This window comes from Volvox carteri (assembly GCF_000143455.1).
Source record: "Volvox carteri f. nagariensis unplaced genomic scaffold VOLCAscaffold_45, whole genome shotgun sequence".
Classification (NCBI taxonomy): Eukaryota; Viridiplantae; Chlorophyta; class Chlorophyceae; order Chlamydomonadales; family Volvocaceae; genus Volvox; species Volvox carteri.
The window spans coordinates 261,417-280,538 of NW_003307588.1; the positions used below are offsets into that span (position 1 = coordinate 261,417).

At 56.7% G+C, this 19,122-nt stretch overlaps 2 protein-coding genes across 2 annotated transcripts; both read left to right on the forward strand.

The window, feature by feature from the left end:
• Positions 1-29: 29 nt before the first annotated feature.
• Positions 30-1,608, forward strand: dnj13 (molecular chaperone; the record flags this gene model as incomplete). Its single annotated transcript, XM_002954676.1, has 5 exons — positions 30-128; positions 212-273; positions 601-727; positions 1,100-1,259; positions 1,544-1,608. Coding segments are annotated over 5 exons (513 nt in total), but the record flags the coding sequence as incomplete, so codon positions are not given.
• A 3,856-nt stretch (positions 1,609-5,464) lies between these two features.
• mot59 (uncharacterized protein) lies at positions 5,465-19,088 on the forward strand (the record flags this gene model as incomplete). The annotated part of the gene is made up of 25 exons (XM_002954677.1): positions 5,465-5,524; positions 5,631-5,708; positions 6,401-6,486; positions 7,299-7,349; positions 7,654-7,840; positions 8,363-8,500; positions 9,151-9,237; positions 9,542-9,589; positions 10,102-10,223; positions 10,566-10,704; positions 11,317-11,528; positions 11,997-12,297; positions 12,811-12,972; positions 14,159-14,248; positions 14,554-14,622; positions 14,772-14,984; positions 15,353-15,541; positions 15,890-16,011; positions 16,617-16,651; positions 16,715-16,860; positions 17,260-17,358; positions 17,599-17,687; positions 18,171-18,279; positions 18,589-18,735; positions 18,927-19,088. The coding sequence occupies 25 exons, from the start codon at positions 5,465-5,467 to the stop codon at positions 19,086-19,088; spliced, it is 3,141 nt and encodes a 1,046-aa protein (XP_002954723.1).
• Between the last annotated feature and the right edge of the window lie 34 nt (positions 19,089-19,122).

Sequence of the window (19,122 nt, forward strand, 5' to 3'; positions counted from 1 at the left end):
TAATTTTCATCTGAGTTGTTCAACGATAGGTGCTGGGGCTATCCAAGGACGCTTCTCATGAAGAGATAAAGAAGGCTTACCGACAGCGGGCGCTGCAATTGCATCCGGACAAGAATCCTGGCAACGAGGTAAGCCCTTCCGGCTCGTCAGCGGCCCTTACTTCCCGTACGGCGCGATTACCCACCTGCACGCAATCTGCGTACCCCTCCAGGACGCCAAGGCCAAGTTCCAACTCCTGCAAAAGGTCTATGGGATTCTTGGCGACGAGGAAAAGTAAGCGGGGTCTTTACTTGTTTTACACAGCACTGCATGCGGCTCTCCCATGAGCGAACTCCACCCGTCGTGGGTCGGCCTGCTGAGACGTTCCCTGAGGCGAAACAGTATTTTTGGACTGTGGTATAATCCTCAGCATTTCAAGGAGCTGTAATACCTCGAGGCCACGAGCCTGGTGAAACCACCGTTACCTGGCGTGTACCCATGATGTGATGGCCGATGGTCATTTCAAAAGGAGGGCCCCCTATAGACAAGCAAAGACAGGGTCCCAGGGAATTGAGGGAACTTCTACCGATGGTGGCTGATGTGCATGTCCCTGGTGTGCAGGCGAAAGGTCTATGATGAGACTGGCAGCACGGACGATGACGACTTGGCCGGCGCGGGTTTTGACGGGCTCGTGGATTACTTTCGGGCGATGTTTGCTATTAAGACGGAGGACATTGACGATTTTACGGTGCGCCTGGGTCGGCCCTTCTCTATCAACCTCTCCTCTCGTCTTTACAGAATGCAGGGTAGACCAGCTGCCGGCGGACCTGTTTATTCCAGGCAGTGAGGATCCCTCTCCCCGTTGTCCTTGAACTGATGGTTACATATAGAGGTCTCCAACGGCTGTAACCGCGGCTTTGTCGCTGAACCCTTTTCCTCCCGGTTTGGGCCCCTCCCCGTTCGCCACCTCCCTTTCTGCCCATCCGCAACCCACTCTGTCTCTCTCCCCCCCTCACCTCAGTATGGCAAAGCTACTGCTGTCTCCCCACGACCCCCGTGCGCAACCTCTGTCACGCCCAGTCTGCTTGTCGTTCCCTTTCCGGATTCGTGCGATCCGTAGGCTCGCTACCAAGGCAGTGCCGACGAGCGGTCTGACCTGCTGCGCTACTATAACCAATTCCGTGGCCGTATGGAGGTCGTGTTTGATCACCTCATGTGCTCAGATCCCGTGCTCGATTCGCATCGACTACGGGACATCCTGGAGGGCGCTATAGAAGCAGGTTTGTCGGTGCTCGGTGCCGAGTGACCACGGGCTGAGCTCAAATGTGGGCATGTGGGTTTTGCCGATTGGTCGGCTGGCGCTGTCATGGGCAGCAACCAGAATGATACTAAACCAAACAGTAAACCCCCTTCAAACCCGGCTCCTCTCATCTGGCATGTCGTGTTTTGTGTCGTTTCAGGACCTTGTTGTTAGGGGGTCTGCATAGGAAAGAAAAGGAAAGGAAAGGAACCCCCTACCAGGGCCTCCATGCGATTGTGTTGTGTGTGCGTGCGTGGTGCGCAGGCGAGATCCAGCGCTTCAAGCCGTACACCGCCTGGGCAAAGTCGGTAGCATCCCGGCCACGTCCGCCTGCTCGGAGGCTGTCTGGGCCCGGTGCGGGTATGGGTCCTGGCAATGCACTGATCACCGCAATACACAGCAAGGTGTGTGGACGTGTAACTGTATGTGCATGTGTATGTGTGCGGTACAAAGTAATTGCTATTACACACTCAACACACGCCAGCGCAACTCCGTTACAGCCGCTAGTGACAGCATCCCGGACCCCGGTATTCCGGCTTAGAGTGATGATATAACGTTGTGTGTTTCGAGGTTTCCCGGTTAGTGGATAGTGAAGTCAAGGGGGAACAGGCGGGAGGTGGAGTGAAGGCCGATGTGTAGGGACTGGGGACGACGGGTTCAGGATGAGTAGTCGTGTGTGTTAGCTCCCCGTGTGGCTCCCCGGCGGCTGGGCCCGAGCCTTTTCGTTTAGGGTCCATTACAGATTGTTACATGGCAAGATTATTATACCTTCTTGTTACGTACAGCAGCTGTTTCTAATGGTTGCATGTGTGTTCATGTGTGTGTTGACCAGAGGGCTGCTGCGGCCGACAGCTTTTTTGACTCACTAGTCGCCAAGTATGGTGGCGGGAAAGAGAAGGGCAAGGCCAAGGAGAAGGGCAGCGGAGGCAAGGGCGCGCATGGCACGACCCAGGTAAGCCGTTTTGCGCTGCGCGCTGTTCTCGGTTGTCGTTGTTGTTATTGTTGTTTTACCTAGACCAAGTCCAGCTTTATCAGCTGCAACTGCGACTGGCGCGATGGTAGAGCGGTTTTGCCGTGCTGAAACAGCTGACCAAGTTACATCAATGAAGCACCACGAACAGGGGGGGGCCAAAGGCAACCACCGCTCTTCTACACATCCTAAGTTTTTCTTGTATGTACTGGGACCCGTAACTATACCACGTACGTTTTCTTGTCTTCATGGCGAGTCTCACCCAGTACCCGCACTCCTAACCATCCGTCTTGACTCCCAGGCTGACGCAGAGCCCACGGACTCGGAGTTTGAGGCGGCCAGGCTGCGGCTGGTGGAACGGCAAGCGATTAGGAGGAAAAGTGGTTCCGGAGCCACGAGCAAGGAGCAGCAGGGGTCCAAGCAGGGCAAGGGCGGGAAGGGCAGCAAGACAGGCTTGGATCAGCCGGGTTCTGTGAAGGGTAAGCGGCGCAGCCGGGCGGCGGTATCGAGCGAGGACGAAATCGAAGGGGTGTCTGGCAGCGAGGGGCAGGAGGAAGAGGAAGAGGAGGACGAGCGCAGCGTCAAGCAGCCGCCTGCGAAGAAGCCCCGTCGTAGCGGTGCGGACAGGGGCTCGGGGGCGGCTACGGGAAATGCCGACACCAATGCCGCTGCTGCTAGCGGCGGCGGCGGCGGCGGGGATGAGGACCAGAAGTCTCTGAAGAAGGACAAGAGGAAGAGCGGAGCGCAAGGAGCAAATGATGGTGACCATGAGGGTGGTGCTGGAGGAGATGAGCCGAATGGAGCTGGTGGCAACGGGGACAACCGGCCGTTGAAGGCGAAGCCCGCGGCGGCGGCGGCTGATGGTCGTGAGGCTGGGAAGAGCAGAGGTGGGATGGGGATGACCATGCGAGAGATGCGCAACTTGCGTGCATGCGTGGGTGGTGTTCGGTCTTCATGTACGACAGCGAGGAAGAACGCAAGGCCTTTCAGGGGGGAAACCACGAGCGAAACGTGGCATGGAAGCCGTGTGATGCGTACATCCGTACACTTAACCATTCCTGTAGGTGTGGGAACAAAATCCGGTAGAATCAAAAGAAGCATCATTACTTCTTAGTGCTTCACCGTCAGCTCACTGTTGCTGAGGTGATTGTTGTCTAGCACAGCTCCTCGCTGCTGTCTCGCTAATGAAATTTTATCAATATGTCATGCAACAGCTTGCGCCCTACCCCGTGTAAAACTACGCACCCAGCTGCCTATGCCTATCTACCAGCTCCGATTGTGAGTTGTTATCTGAAACCTCCAAATCCTCCACCCCGTATCGTTTCCTTGCCAATCCACCACCAACACGGCGCCCCTCGATTCGCTCCGACACGCCGGCGCCCAATCCACGGCTCCGTTTACGGTAGCCAAGAAGGAAAAGGACGTGGCGCTGGGGGGCGGCCGGCGAGGGGATGAAAAGGAAAACAAAGGGGGCCCGACGCCGGCCACGGGCGAGAAGGACAAGCGGAGAGGCTCACGGTCGCATTAGCGGAGGTCCCTCGTCAAAGAAGGCCTAGCCAGCCGCCGCACCCTAGGGAGGGGCCCCTTGCGACGTTGTGGGTTCGCGTCTAGAGGTGCGTGGCCTTCTGAGGCGTTACCTATCTGCATAGACTGATATCCAGCACTGCATCGCGTGGGTGGTGGTGGAGGGGTGTATATGGAGCTACGTACTCGTATAACGGCGGCCTGTGCCAGCAACTATGCAGGGCTGGTTGGTCGACTGGGTTCCCCGTGTTCGGAAGGATATGACTTGTACGGCGGGCCGCATGAGGAGGAAAAGGCTTCCAGAGCGCGTGATTGGATAGAGCGACGAGTCTTGTTCAGTGGTGGTGTGCATCGTGTTTAAAACCTGCTGCTTGTGTTAGTTAGCTCGGCCTGCAGACTGTGCTTTTGTTTGGTGTTGATCGAACATCAAAAGTGGAAAGTTAATGCTGAAGTGATAGTGGGTGAATGAGGGTGAGGGTTTCCTGTTTAATTAATAGATAGGTGTTGCCGTTGATCGCTGGTTGGTAGACTGGGCCGGGGGCATGCAGCCTTGCTGCCAAGGTGGCATTCATCAGCTGTAGAGCTATCCCTGTACCTATACCTTGAATCTGAGGGCATTGAGAATTTCAAATCTGGTTCCTTTGTTCGTACGATTGCGCCTGTTAGGTCTGGTGCAAGGTGGGTTAACATGACAGACTTGCGGCTCAGGTGCTGTACCAAATCAGTCGTTATTTGATCTCGGTTGATGAGGTTCAGATTTGGGAACTGGGTAAGTGTGACGGCGGTCTTAAAGGGTCCTGCAAGTGAACGGTGGCATGGCTGCCTGAGCGTGTCCCTGCGTACCGTGGTTGGCGCTGATTAAGGGACACTGAAAATAGCAGTCCAGAGGATATGACGTAAAACCATCTGGATGATGTAAAGAATCTCGCCTCTTACAGCTGCCAACAAAGGAGGCATCTGCGCTTTTCCCTATCTACGCAACCAAAACACTTGACATGTCTGAGCGCCAGCATCTGGATGAAATCTCCTTGCTGGCGCCTTAGATTTGTAGTTAATAGCCATGAAATACATGCAGGTTAACAAGATATCGCAAATGCAAATTAATAGGACCCCGGCGTTACACTAGAGAAGGCCATACATGCCGGTGGTGCCTGCACGATGCTGCTGCAATCAGGAAAAATTCTCTTCTTAGTTTGGCTTGGAGGTGTGCATTTTATAAGTAGGGTCTCTGGCTTCAGGCTAGGCCTCGACAGCTTGCAGCGTGAATGTCACGGAAGAGTGTATAGCATCCACAACGATATAATTTCAAAGTATCTGATTAGGAAAAGGCGTTGTTGTGCTCAGGCCAGTTGGAGCGGTGTCGTGTCGGCTAGTAAGAGGTACGGCAGCATTTGTTAGCGCGAATTTGCTAGAGAACGCTTCCATAAGCAGAAATTTGTAATGTGAAAGGTGCAGGCTGCCTTGAGCTGTACTGCTCATCGATCCCTATTCGAACAGATCTTTCGATCCTCTCTCGCAAATTTGTCTGTTTCGTAACAAGCAAGCAGCTCTACGTTTTCGTTTAGGAAAAGCATAGCATATGAACTGATCAGGACCTAAAGGGCCTCTGCCTAGTTTCGACGAGACAAGTGCCTCAATAACACTTGGCCGGGTAGGCCCCGCGCCAACCACTTGGCCTGTAAGCCCCAGCCATGGACCTTCAGCAGCTGCCACAGCTGGAGTCTCTATGCGAACGGCTCTACACCGCCCAGGTGGGCTGTCCACCAGTTCCGGCGGCCGGGGTGACTTGTTGTATGTATGCAGCAAGGAGCACTTTGGATCCAAGTCGCTCCTCCCCACCGTCTCACCCTGTCGCAGAGCCAAGCGGAGCGCACGCAAATAGAGCAGATGCTGGGCGTGTTCGGGCAGTCAACGGAGCATGTCCCTGCGCTGAAGGTGGGCCGAACTTGGGGTCTGAAGAGGGTGTGTACGGAAGCCCAGCTGCCTGAGTAATGCAAGCTCCATGGCAAGCTTCAGTGCTCACCTACATGCCCTATGAGCCTGTCCTAAATTCTGGGTCACGTTGATAGCTCATTTGCCCTGTTCGGCCATCTGGTCAGCTGCTCGGACACGCTGGGGTGGTAGCATGGCCTCCTATAGGACTGTGACGGCCTGATTTGAAGAGTTTTATTGTTGTCCCTGCCCTGCCCTCGTACCCACCTTTCCCCGGGCCAAAAACAAATGTGTCTTTGTTTTTTGCATGTCGTTACACCTGGATTGGGGTCGGGGTTCAGTTAGCCCCGGCACCAGCTCCAGCAACCCGGTTAAAGATGGTCCAGGTCCCTGTTGGGGCAATCGGAAACGTGATTACCTGGCGCCGGGCGACCCGGGCTCCAGGCCCCTATCTATGATGCCGCTGTGGACAGGTTGGACCATGGCCTTTTGATTGCGGTCGCCCTCTAATCGCGCAACCGCCTCCTTTACCATCTCCTTCATAATGGAGCCAGCCATTCATCCTACCTTGGTCCCAGCTGCAGCTCATAGGGCTCTCGGCATCCTACATTTCCTCACCGCCGCAACTCACTGTCACAAGTCGTTTTTGCCGGGTGATGACGTTGCTGTAATGCCGTTGGTGGTATGCCCTGCAGGCTATCCTGGATAATTCCAGGTCGCCGTACGCGCAGCTGTTGGCCTCGTCTAGCCTTACTAAGCTGCTGGCGGAGCACTCGCTAAAGTACGTCGTCATCCGTCCGTTTGATTATCTTGTTTGTCTGTCTGTCTGTCTGTGCGCTCGTCCTGGTGGGGTCCCGTCCCGGGTTGCCATGGGGATCTATGTAACGCAGGGTGAGGGCGCCACCTGGTAAGTTCACACGGTGCTTAAAAGAAAGGAGGACCGGCTAGAGAGTGGACGATGTTACGTTGCGATCGTTTTGCATTAACCACTAGCAGCAGCTGTAGAAGCGGCAGTAGAGGTAGCAAAAGCAGCGGCAGGATGAAGGACGCAACGGGAGGGGTTGCAGAGCTGTTTGTTTCTGGGGCGCGGGGGATGCCATGGGGCGTTCAGGGCAAAGATCAACGAGCAGCAGCACGCGCGCCTACCTATCGGTGTGCTTCGAGTTCGCCAACGTGACGCTGGATCCCACAATCCCGCCCGGTGGGAGCCTCCGCCTATGCGAACCTTCCAGAACGTGATGGGACTGCATTGGGCTTTGCAACAAAAAAACTCCTAATTTCCCGCCTTGTGGCGCGGCGGCCCCCCCCCCACAACGTGAAGCGTCTTCGCCTCATCCCGCCAAGCTATGCAGTAGCCGCCTACACGTCACCATTGTTCCCATCGTGTCGTGTGAGACCATTTTGCACACGCAGGTGAGGGCGTTGCCGCTCTCTCAGCTCTCATCGCGAGCAGCGTTGCAAACATCCAACATCGTGCACGCCCATCGTGTGTCTTGCATGTAACCCGGACAGCCCGAAACGCACCGTTCGAGGTGCGTGCAACCGTGACAACCTTGCAAACGCTCCTGCCCTCACCCCTCTCCGGCCTCGCAGCCCCTCCGTGCGTACGGACATGAAGAACTACTTCCTGCAATACCTGGATAGGTGAGCACGCGCTTTTTCTGACTTGGAACGGAGGGGGCGATGATCCATGGGGATCTATTTTGTGCTGGGGAAACCCGTGGAGCGCGCGCTCTTCGCACGCGCAGGGACCCGCTATCTTGTGGCTGTTCCTCTCTCTCTCTCTCTCTCTCTCTCTCTCTCTCCTTGACAATTGATAATGTTGTGTCTACCAGTATACATTCTTCATTTCCTTCTGGGTTGTTGACGTCTCCCTCCCCCTTCCCCCGTTACCACTCCCTTTGCACGGACCCGCACATGCCCCCGCACACGCGCCACACCTGATCAGCAACTGTGCCACGTTGGAACATTTCGTGTGTTCTTCGCTGGTGACGTTGCTGTGTCGTACCGCCAAGCTGGGCTGGTTCGATTCGGACTCGCACCGGGCCATTGTGGAGGACGCCAAGCGCTTCCTGGAGAAGGGCACTCCGGCGCACTACCTGGTGGGCCTGCGCATCCTCAACACCATTGTGCAGGTGATGATTGGGGGTTGGGGTCTCGGGGCAGCGCTGGGGACGGCAGGCAGCTGGGACGAGGGAGGGAACTGGCTGCTGCTACTGCTGCTACTGCTGCCGGCTTGCTCACCTGCAGGGTACGTTTTATTGCAGCTTCCAGCATATCTAGCTCCTAGCAGTGAATGACGACCCCGCGGAGCTTGGCCCCCATTTCGTCTCGTGTATCCTGTTTTTTTTCGCTCTGGAAGCCTTTGTACTCGTAGGCTCTGACTAGTACCTCGTTTGGCCCTTGGTTCATCGCGCCTATACATATCGTCCCTTCGTCCCTCTATCACCCTGGGGAAGGGGCAACGTACTGAGGGCTTTTACTTCCGGATCCACGGGTCGATGACATCTTTCACCGCTTAGGACTCACAAAGGCATCCATTTCGGATCTTGGACACACCGGCAGCAGTTCCCACTTCCCACTCTCTCGCACATGTTTTCCCCCCCCGCCCCATGTTTCCCCCCCTCCCTCCTCCGCACCCGGGGCCCTATTCTCAGGAGATGAATCAGGCCACACCGGGAAGGACGCTGACTCAGCATCGGAAGGCGGCGGTGAACTTCCGGGACACGGCATTGCTGCGAGCGTTCCAGGTGAGCTACCTAAGTTCCGCGGCTCGTGGGTTTGCGGCTTGTGGGGTTAAAAAACACTGTAATACTGGTGTTTGGGATGGGGTTGGATAGGGGATGGAATAGGATCGTGATTGTGGAGGGGTTGGGCCTCATGACGTGTGGAGGTTTTGTTTCGCGGTCCCCGTCATTTTGTGAAGTGGAGCAACGCAAAGTAGTTTAAAATCAACACAGGAAATGAAAGGGTGTGCGCAGGGAGCAGCAGCAGCAGCTGTGGACGGAGTCTTCATGACGGCGCCTTGTTTGGCGGCTGCGGTTACACCGTTACACCGTTACACACACCTTGATGGTGGTGCTGATAGTCGCGCTATAATTCTCATTCTCCCATATGTCGATGTGCATATATATGTGTGTGTATATGTATGTATGTGCGTGTGTGTGTTACACCTCCAAAGTTGCGTTACCTGCCAAAGGTATTATGGCTGCCCGCCGCAGGTCTCTTTGTTGGCACTACAGGAGTTGAATGCACGCATGGCGGACGACAAGCTTAAGGGCGAGGTAAGCACTTATCTTCGTGGTCCGAAGTGGGGTTTGGGATTTGGATTAAGAGCAAGAGGGAGTTGCTTGTTGGCGGTGCAACGACGGCAAGAACGGAACAACAACAGCAAAAACGACAACCGAAACGATCTTGTTTGCCGTTTGGTCCTTCGTGTCGTCAGGGCTTGAACCTGGCGCTGGCGTGTTTATCATTCGACTTCGTGGGCACGTGCTTGGACGAGTCTTCGGAGGAGTTGTGCACCATCCAGGTGAGTGTGGGGGGGGAAGAGTGGAGTAGAGTGGGGGCAATGCTGAAGACAGCTGTGGTCGAAAGGACGGGGAATAGCTTTTGCAGGGAAGGGAAATGCAGGGAAGGGCTGGGCTATGTGCTGGAGCGTCGATTGGTCCGTTTGCAGTTGGTAATGGAGTTGATTGGATTTTGCCTTCTCGCCTACTCGAAGCGTCTGGATGGTGGTGGGACCTAAGGTGTCTTCCAGGCGACGGGCCACCAAGTCCGCCCTTCCTGCGTTTTCCCCTAACTACCCTGCGTGGTGTGTTTTGGCCCCCGGGCAGGTTCCCTCCTCCTGGCGCCCGGCCGTCGAGGACCCGGCAACACTGCAGGTACTGCCGCTTAGCACCTCCAGGAACATTTTAGCTAACGGAGCGCCAGGGCCATTAGGAGGAGGGGGCAGAAGATGGAGTGCTCCACTGCAGCATGTGTTTTTTTAGGGGGGGAAGGAGGGGAATTGGGATGTGTGCAACTTTGGAACGTGCGTCTTGCCTGCCGTGCTCCACTCACCCGCACCCTCGGGGGGGGGGTTGTAGTAGTGGCTTGTGCATGTGTGCTTAGGACTTAAGTGTGTATTCTGCTCCTGTTACATATGCTGATGATGATGATGTTGGTGATGCTCATGCTGCTGTCGCATGAGTTTTCCAATTTTTCCATTCAATCCATTTAGCCTCCCTCACCTTCCCTCGTATTGCATTTCAGTTTGCAATACGCGTGCCTCGATTGAATTCTAATTCCATTTCACCCTTCGCTCGTCCATACACACTCTCCTGTCCTGCCTTTCCCCTCTCACTCACACCTCGCCTCGTCGCTGCAACCCCGCCCCCCCGCCCAAACCCCCGAGCAGCTTTTTCTGGACTTGTACTCCTCCTGCCAGCCGCCGTTGTCCTCCACTTCCCTGGAATGCATGGTACGACTGGCTGGTGTACGACGAAGCCTTTTCACGTCGGAAGGAGAGCGCCTCAGGTGGGTTTTGGCAAGGTGGTGCGGTTTCCTCTGTTTACAACTTCATCTACACACACATAACACCACCATGGCAATGGGCACTTTGGACCTTGGTAGTTAGTTATATCTGGCTTGTGCATATAATCCGCCCTTATTCATATAACCCGCCCTTTTCGTTCGTTTGTAGACCCGTGCACTTTGCAATTGCCCATCCATCTCCATGGCCCATTGGACCCATTGTCCATCCTGCCTGCTCTCTTCCACCCCGCTTCGCGCGTACATACATGTGCCGTTGTTTATATACACTGTATGTGTGTCTGTCGGCGTGTGTGTGTATGTGATTCTGCGGGATGGGCCGTACAGGTTCCTCAATCGGCTGGTGGCGGCCACTCGCTCCATCCTCGATCCCGCAGCCCGGGGCCGACTGGCACAACATGACAACTTCCACGGCTTGTGTAGACTGTTGGGGAGGTTAAAAACCAACTACCAACTGAGCGAACTGGTGGGTAGTGGTGGGTAGGTAGGTAGGTAGGTGGGTGGGTGGGTGGGTGAGCGAAGTGTTAATGGCGTAGTGGGTGGCGGCTATTATGTGGGTGTGGGTGGGTCGGGCTCGGTTGGAGAGGGACCCGGACGCGGCGACACTCGTGCGTATGTACGGGGCCATGTTCCTTCTCTGTGTTCTTTACCTCGTTCTTAGGTTCTTCGACATTCTTAGGTTCTTCGACAGGATTCCTAGAAAGGTTTTGGGATATATTTGTGGAGGCGGTAATGGAACGGGGCTATGCGAACGGGGGCTGTGTGTGCACGTCGTAACATGTTGTTCTGGCGCTCCTGTCAATCGCCGCACCGCCGCCGGCGCCGCCGCCGTGTTGGGAGAGCGGAAATAAGCGCACTCGATGGCAATAACCGCCTTACCATGGCCTGCACTTCGTCCGCCGCTCCCCACACTTTTGAGTTATCGTCTGGGGTTCGGTTCATGCTCCCTTCCCAGCCTCCGCGGTTATCACCGCGACTTTTGTGTTTTTTCTTCAATGCCCTCCTTGAACTCCTTAGCATGTCTGGCCTCACTTCTGCTGGGTGGGGGGCCCCGCCTTCACGGCTGATGTTTGTGCAGGTTTCCGTTGACAGTTACAACGACTGGATCCAATCTGTAGCTCAGTTAACCATCTACGCGCTACAGCAGTGGGAATGGGCCGGCAGTAGCTGCTACTACCTGCTTGGGCTGTGGAGCAGACTGGTGTCGTCCATGCCGTACCTCAAGGGCGACTCGCCGTCGCTGCTGGAGGGCAACGTGCCCAACATCACGCAGGCCTATGTCACCTCGAGGTGGGGGGACAGTGTGGGCGGGTGTGGAGGTTGAGCGGGTGAGGGGTGGAGAAGGGGGGGAAGGAGGGGAGAATGGGGAAAGGGTGGCCGACGAGTAGAGGAGGGTCGGTGTGGAGGAGTGTGTGTGTGTGTGTGTGTGTGTCTGCATGGCCAGGTGGGTGGCCTGGTTGGATTACGCGCGGTACAAACGACTCACCCAGGGAGCAGTCTCACCCCCCCAGCCCCTCTTCCCCCCACATCACTGACACATAACCCCAGCACACGGAGAGAGGGGCACGTGCATGTGTATGGGGGGGGGCTTGGAGCACACATTCTTACACGCGCTTGCATTCAATACACCTATCGGCACCAATGGCTATCACCGTAATGGTCGCGTGGGCGCTAGGAGACACGGAGACTTGTTTACATAGCCAACCACACGTATACACACCCGCCTCCCCATCCTTCCATCTGTACGAAACACCGTAGGCTGGAATCCGTGCAGCGATGTGCCGCTAACCCCTCCTTGGACGACATGTTGGACACAGAAGACGCCCTGTCAGAGCAGCTTGACGCGCTGCCGTACTTGATGCGGTACCAGTACGACAGGAGCGCGCAGTACTTGACGTCGCTGATGGACCCTGCATGCGATTATTACAAGCAGGCCTCCCAGCAGCCGCTGCCGGGGCCGCAGTTATCGTTATTGGAGGGGCAGCTGACGTGGCTTGTGTACATTACGGGGGCGGTTATCAAGGGCCGCTTGGCGACTAGTACAAATGCGGATAGCCAGGTGCGGCGTTGGGGCGAGATGGTTCCCGTCTGGATCACCTCTTCGGGGCGCCTTGCCTTTTCCTGGACCGCCTCCCTTTTCCGCTTTTTTACCATTCGGCTCTGCAGCCGTGCATGTGCAAAGATTGCATTGCTTTATCGCCATCGGTCGAAGAACTCATCACTCAGCTGTTCGCATGTCCCCGAACCAGGCACTTGCGTCTGGTTTTCGGGGTCCGTGGCCCATTACGTGTCCGTGGGTTCGCGTTGTCCGTTTCCCTTACGGGGCCCTTCCGATCGCCCCCTTCCCCCCGCATAATTTCCATTCCCGCCCCTCATCCCGTCACTCCCGCTACCACCCTCCTCTCATCTAGAGTCGAAACCCTAAGGGACAGAACCTTGCGCAGTAGGTCTTGGGAGGCCTGGGGATTGGAATAATTTCTAATAATTTTTCTAATTTCTAATAATTTCTAATAATTTCTAATAATTCTAATCTTATTCTTCCCCCCTTGGACTCCGTCTCGCCCGCCTTCAGGAGGCCCTCGACGGCGACCTGGCTTCCCGTGTGTTCGCGCTGCTGCGTGCGGCGGATGAGGGGCTGCACACGAGCCGTTACGGCGAGCGGTCGCGTCAGCGGTTGGATGTGGCGTTTTTGCACTTCCTGCAGTGCTTCCGGAAGGTGTACATCGGGGAGCAGGTGCGTGTCATGAATCAGGGAGCTTACAGTGGCCCGACGGTCTCATGTGTTTTTACTTAGGGTTCGCCTGAGACTGGTTTCGCCTGTGTATCAACGATTCTAGTCGTGATGAGGTAAATGCCGTAGAAACAAGCCCGTACATCCGATGATTGCAAAGGATTACCCTAACCGAAGCGAGCTCCGTCGTCCAGCGGCATGTTAGATTTTTCCCATGAAACTGTGGACGTAGTTTCGGTTACCCTCAGTAAATGTTGATTTTGTAAGAATGATGTAGAAACAAGCCCGTAGAAACAAGCGGCGCTGTAGGGCGACTGGGTGGTGGTGGTGGTGGTGGTGGGCGGCTAGAACTGACTACACAGAGAGCCATGGCACCTAAAGTCCCCGCTAGGTAGAACCTGAAAACCCATTTACCTGTCCTTGATAGCGGACAGTGCGCAGAGGGTCATCATGCTACCGCAGCGCGTGCGGTGCAAATCGACGACGATCTGGACGGGCCCCTCTCCCCGGGGGCATAACGAACCATCCCATGAAAGTAGTTGGTTGACTGACCGCATGTGAACAAGCGGAAAAGGCAAAGGACGTCGGTGGAGCAGCAGCAGCAGCAGCAGCAGCAGCAGGAGCGGCAGCAGCAGTAGTAAAGCAAGAGCGGGAGTTGGTCGGTGTTGTTCGGAAGATGTGCGTGGGCATGCGAGGGCAACTGCAAAGGCCGCAATGACACATACGTCTGCGACGCGCCCCGGTCCCAACTTAGAAGGGAAAGAAGGAAATACAGAGGGAGAAGAAAGGAGATGTCGGAGCTGACGGTAAATGTAGGAAACGGTACTGGACCGGAATCTAGCCAAAGGGGTATTTTACATGCACACCAAAGGAAAGCAAAGCAAAGTGCCTTGATGCTAGTCCTGCGAAGTGTGTGGGGTGGGGCGGGTGGGAAGTGTGAGGGTTGGGGGGCATGAGCCGGGAAACCGTCGTGGCAATCGTGGAATAACATATCTTCTGCGGCGCGGTATCGCACAACGCCAGTTGTCTCACGTAACGCGGCGAGGAGGCCAGGTTAGGCCGCCATGGGGATGTTGTGGGTGGAGAAAACGGCAAGTCGGATTGCCTGGCGTGCAGCAGCTCTCTCTGCTTGTTTGTCGCTTTGCCTGCCGCGCATGCCCCCACCCGCTCTCCTTCCCCTATCGCCCAGGTCATGCACAGCAGCAAGGTGTACACGCGGCTAGCTGAGAGGCTAGGATTGGAGGACCACGCGGCAGTGCTTTCAGTCATGCTGGCAAAGGTGCGAAAAAACCCTGGGGCTGGGAGGGCCCGCTGGAAAGCGTGCAGTTGGTTGGGGCAGGGTGTCGGATAGGGTACGTATATCGATGGTAGTGATGGTGGTGATAGGTGAACGACGACGCACGATGTCCTGTTTCCTGTTGACTTGGGCTCGGTTGACTTTCTATCAATCATCGATCTGCACCGGCAGAAACCCCGCTGCCCTCTACCCCCCCCCTTTACGGTGCCATTGGCCCCATCCTCACCGTCCTCCTTTAATGCGGCCGCCCTCCTACTCCGTCTTTCCTGCTTTCCTTCTCTTCACAGATTGGCACCAACCTCCGAGTGTACGGCGCCAGCGAGGAGCTCGTACATCTGAGTCTAGTGCTTTTCCAGGTGAGACATGACGTGGGACCTCAGGCCCCCGTCCTGGATGGAAAAAGAGATCTCCTACCGTTTCCTCTATCGTATCGCACAGCCCGCCGCGACCGCCACGACGACCAAACCACTCAGCTTCCCTGTAAACCCTGAAAATCCCTGAGCAGGAGCTCGCCGCGGGCTACATGTCTGGCAAGCTGCTCATGAAGCTCGACGCCGTGTCTCAGCTGCTGGTAGCCCACACCTCCGAGCACTACGCCTTCCTGGATGCGCCGGGTAATGGTCGCAACCGCACCACCTACTACGCGACACTGGCGCGACTGCTGTTCATGGAAGACACGCCGGCACGGTTTCGGGCCTTCGTGACGCCGCTTCATCAGGTCGGAGGGGGGGCGGGCGGGGGGGAAGGGGAGATGAGGAGATGAGGAGATGAGGAGGGGGTGGTATGGATATGGGTGTGGGTGCTGGGCGGAACGTGGTGGTGGTGTGGAAATGTGGGTTGTACTGCGGCACCTCCATTGAGGCGAGTTTGTTTCTTCCTCCTTCTCCTCCTCCTCTTGCACGTACATGCTTCTTTCCGCCTCTGTCCTCCTCTCCTTTCCCTTAGCCTCTCTTTGTCCCCACGTACAAGTCGCTGCGTCTATTCTTCCTTGTTTTGCCCTCTTGTTTTTGTCACACCTTCGCACGCACTGTCTCCCCGTTTTCACTGCCCTTCCGTGCCAACCTGCACCCCCAGGTGTTGCTTCAGCTGGGCCAGACGGTGGCTGCAGCGCCCTCCGTAGCGGCCCTGCGCCAGGCTGTCCCCGTCGCTCGCGTTGCGGGACTGTTCCGGGACCTGCGGGGTATTGCCTCCGCCACCGCTACTCGCCGTACGTACGGCTTCATGTTCGAGTGGCTTTACCCGCAGCATATGCCCACGGTGCTGAAATGCTTGGAGGTGAGAAGAGCGGGTTGTTGGCTGGAAACGTGTGTCGAGGGGGCGGTGAGGAAGAGGAGAGGGCAAGCATTGCACGGCTGGGCGTACGGGCGGGCGGGTAAGGGGAGAAGTCTTTTTTGAATGTATTTCGGTTTTGTGTCAGCTAAGGAGCGGAGCTGCAGCGGACTGGCTGCTGGGTTACCGGAGTAGCGGTTGCCCCAGCACTGCTGGCGTATGCAAAACGTGCATGGCACTGCAGCGTGCAGCGTGTATCATTACCAGCTTACATTGAGCATCCTGGCGCGCGACGCAATGCCACCACACCCCGGTATCCCCCCGCGTCAACCCCACCCCCCTCTCCCGCGGTAGGCCTGGTCCGACGTGCCCGCACTGACCACCCCGCTTCTCAAATTCATTGCGGAGTTCTGTTTCAACAAGAGCCAGCGCCTCACCTTCGACAGCTCCTCCCCCAACGGCATCTTGTTGTTCAGGTACTGTGTGGTTGTGTGGTTTAGGTGGTTTGGGTGGTCTGGTGCCGAAGGTGGGGCCCCGTTCTCTTTTTTCCCCTTGTCGTCCTCCTTCTCCTCCTTCTCCTCCTCCTTCTTCTCCTCCTCCTCCTTCTTCTCCTCCTCCTTCTCCTCCTCCTTCTCCTCCTCCTTCTCCTCCTCCTTTTCCTCCTCCTCCTTCTCCTCCTCCTTCTCCTCCTCATCGTCCTCCTCATCGTCCTCCTCTCTCGGAGTTGTTTGGACTACCCCATTGTGGACGTGGGCCTGTGTGAGACGGTTACGTGTGTACAGCTGTACGATTGTGTGTACGATTACGGGTATATTACAGCACCGTATGGGACTCCGCCCCTTTGTTTTCCGTCTTTTCCCGTCGGGCCGTGCGGCATGTTGACCAGCGCATGTACCAGCCGCCATGTCTTTTGCGTGCCAGCTTGTTTGCCAATGCGACGGTCTCTTTGACCCCTTACACGCCTTTACCTTCGTCGCGTCCTTCTTACCGTCTTACCGTCGTCTTGTCCTGTGCAGAGGAACTCAGTCGAAGGCCGTTGTTGGTTGTTAGAGTGCCGTACTGCGCTGTGTGGCACGTGCAGGGAAGTGAGCAAGGTGGTCGTAACTTACGCCAACAGTTTGGCGCTGGCGGGGCAGCCGAACGGAGGGGCCGCGGGTGGCGGTGCTGGTGCCGGCGGAGGGCCCGCCGGCGCCACGGGTGGCTCGGCGGTGTACGACACGCGGTACAAGGGCATTTGGGTTTGTCTTCTGGCGCTGGCACGAGCCATGAGCGGCAATTACGTCAACTTCGGCGTGTTTGAGTTGTACGGCGATCCGGCTCTCAAGGTGAACGGCAGGGAAAGGGGGTCGGAGTCTGAGTTGGTGTGTGTGTGTGAGTGAAAAAGGGGCGTAGGAGAAATTCGTTTTCGATGGTGAAATGCTTTTGCGGGGAGTCCCTGGGCGGGAGTGGAGTTCACTCCGGCTTGCGGTGCTGCATCTGGTGTCGCATATACTGCCTTTTGGCACCATTCGTACTCCCTTCTGCTGCTGCTGCCATTTCTGCTGCGGCCACATCCCCTGACAATGATAGTACTTGCTGCTGCTGCTGCTGCTGCTGCTGCTGCTGCTGCTGATAATGACAATCATAATGATAACGACAGTGATGGTAAACATGCTGGTGATGATGATTGTTATGATGTTGGCGACGTCGTTTCCCGCTGCTGTCTGCTGCTGTTGACACCGCAGGACGCCCTGGAAGCAGCTCTCCGCATGGTGCTGTCGGTGCCCCTGGCGGACCTGCTGGCGTTCCGCAAGCTAGCCAAGGCCTATTTCGCACTCATGGAGGTGAGAGCCCCCCGGCCCCGCCAAAAACACACTGCCGAAACCGGTGGCGGCACCCTAACCGCTGCTGCCGCTACTGCTGCTGGTACGCTATGCTGACACCTCCTTTCTGTGGGCCAGACGTTAGGCGGCGCTCCTCTCCTCCCTCGCTCGCCACCACCATCACCACCTCACGTACATATAATCTTCGCCATCGCCGGCCCGGGGATGGGATTGGGCGCTGCTGCTGGTGTCCTGTCGCAGGTCCTAGCTGCGGGTCATGCCAGTGTGGTGGCGGCTCAGGACACCCGTACCTTCGTGTTCCTCATGTCCTCCTTGGAGATGGGGCTCAAGTGAGTGGCTGGATGACTGGGAAGATGGGAGCATGAAGCAGCAGCCGCAGCAGCAGCCGCTTTAGTACCGCTAACTGCAGCAGCAGCAGCAGCAGCAACAGCAACAACAGCAGTTGCTGCGGGGACGGGAAGGAAAGCTGCTTCTGACCGTGTCGAGCTTGACATTGACAGCTGCACCTTCTGCGGCGGGAGGTCCATCGGGGAGCGCACACACACACACACTCTCTCTCTCTCACGCACTCACGCACTCACTCACTCACTCACTCTCGCACACTGGACGTTACTGACTGTTGCGGATTTCGTGTGCGATGTCCGAACAGTATTATGTAAAACCTCTGCATTTGCTATCCCTTGATTCCTAATCCTCATCTCGGCGCGCCATCCTCAACCAACACCCATCCTCAACACCCATCCTCAACACCCATCCTCAACACCCATCCTCAACCAACACCCATCACGGGCCCCCTCCTGCCGCTCCTCCAGGTCGCTCGACGTGTCCGTGTCGTCCTCCTGCGCCTCCGCAGTGGACAACATGGCCTCGTTCTTCTGGCGCCACGTGGCCTCAGCAGCGGCAGGCCACCCAGAGACCTCCGTGGGGCTGTCCGGGGGCCCGGGAGGACTGGGCAGCGCCGCACCCGTGCATGGAGCGCAGCAGATGGCCCAACACGTGGGTCCGGGGATGCGGGTGCTGTTGCGGAGAGATGTGTTGGCTAGGTTGGTGGATCGTGCTGGGGCACGAGAGTTGTATTGCCACCCCAGCCCATCGTGGTGCTCCTTTCCTTTCCTTACCTTTTGCCATCCACTTCCATCCACTTCCTTTTTTTCCCGGTCGTCCTTCTTCGTCGCTCCTCAACTCTTCCCCCCTCTCTCCTCTCCTCTCCCCTCTGTGTCGTCCCTCCAGGTCGCCCAGCACCCGAACATCTTCCCCGAGCTGCTTCGCGCACTGTTCGAGATCGTCATGTTCGAGGAGTGCTCCAATCAGTGGTCTCTGTCCCGACCCATGCTGGCACTGGTGCTCATAAACGGATCCATGTACAATGACATCAAGGTCCGCATTCTTCGTATTCTAAAAGATAGACCCGCGGGAGACGACTTGAAGTAGCGGTGCTGTGCCGACGGGGGAACTGTTGGACCACTTGAAGTCTTCCAGTTTTGCTATCGGTGTGTCTTTCTGTCTGTCTATCTGCTGTCACCCTGTTCAGCGGCATATTTTTCGTGCCATGTCTTTGTCAACCGCAGGCCGGCCTAATTGCCTCTCAGCCCCCAGAGCGTCAGGCACATCTGGCCAGTTGCCTGAACAAGCTCATGGTGGATGTGGCGCCGTCTCTGGATCCCAAGAACAAGGACCGCTTCACACAGAACCTCACGGTCCTGCGCCACGAGTACAGGTCCAAGACCTAACCTAGGTGGTAGGCAGATAGGGCCTGGGGTGGGG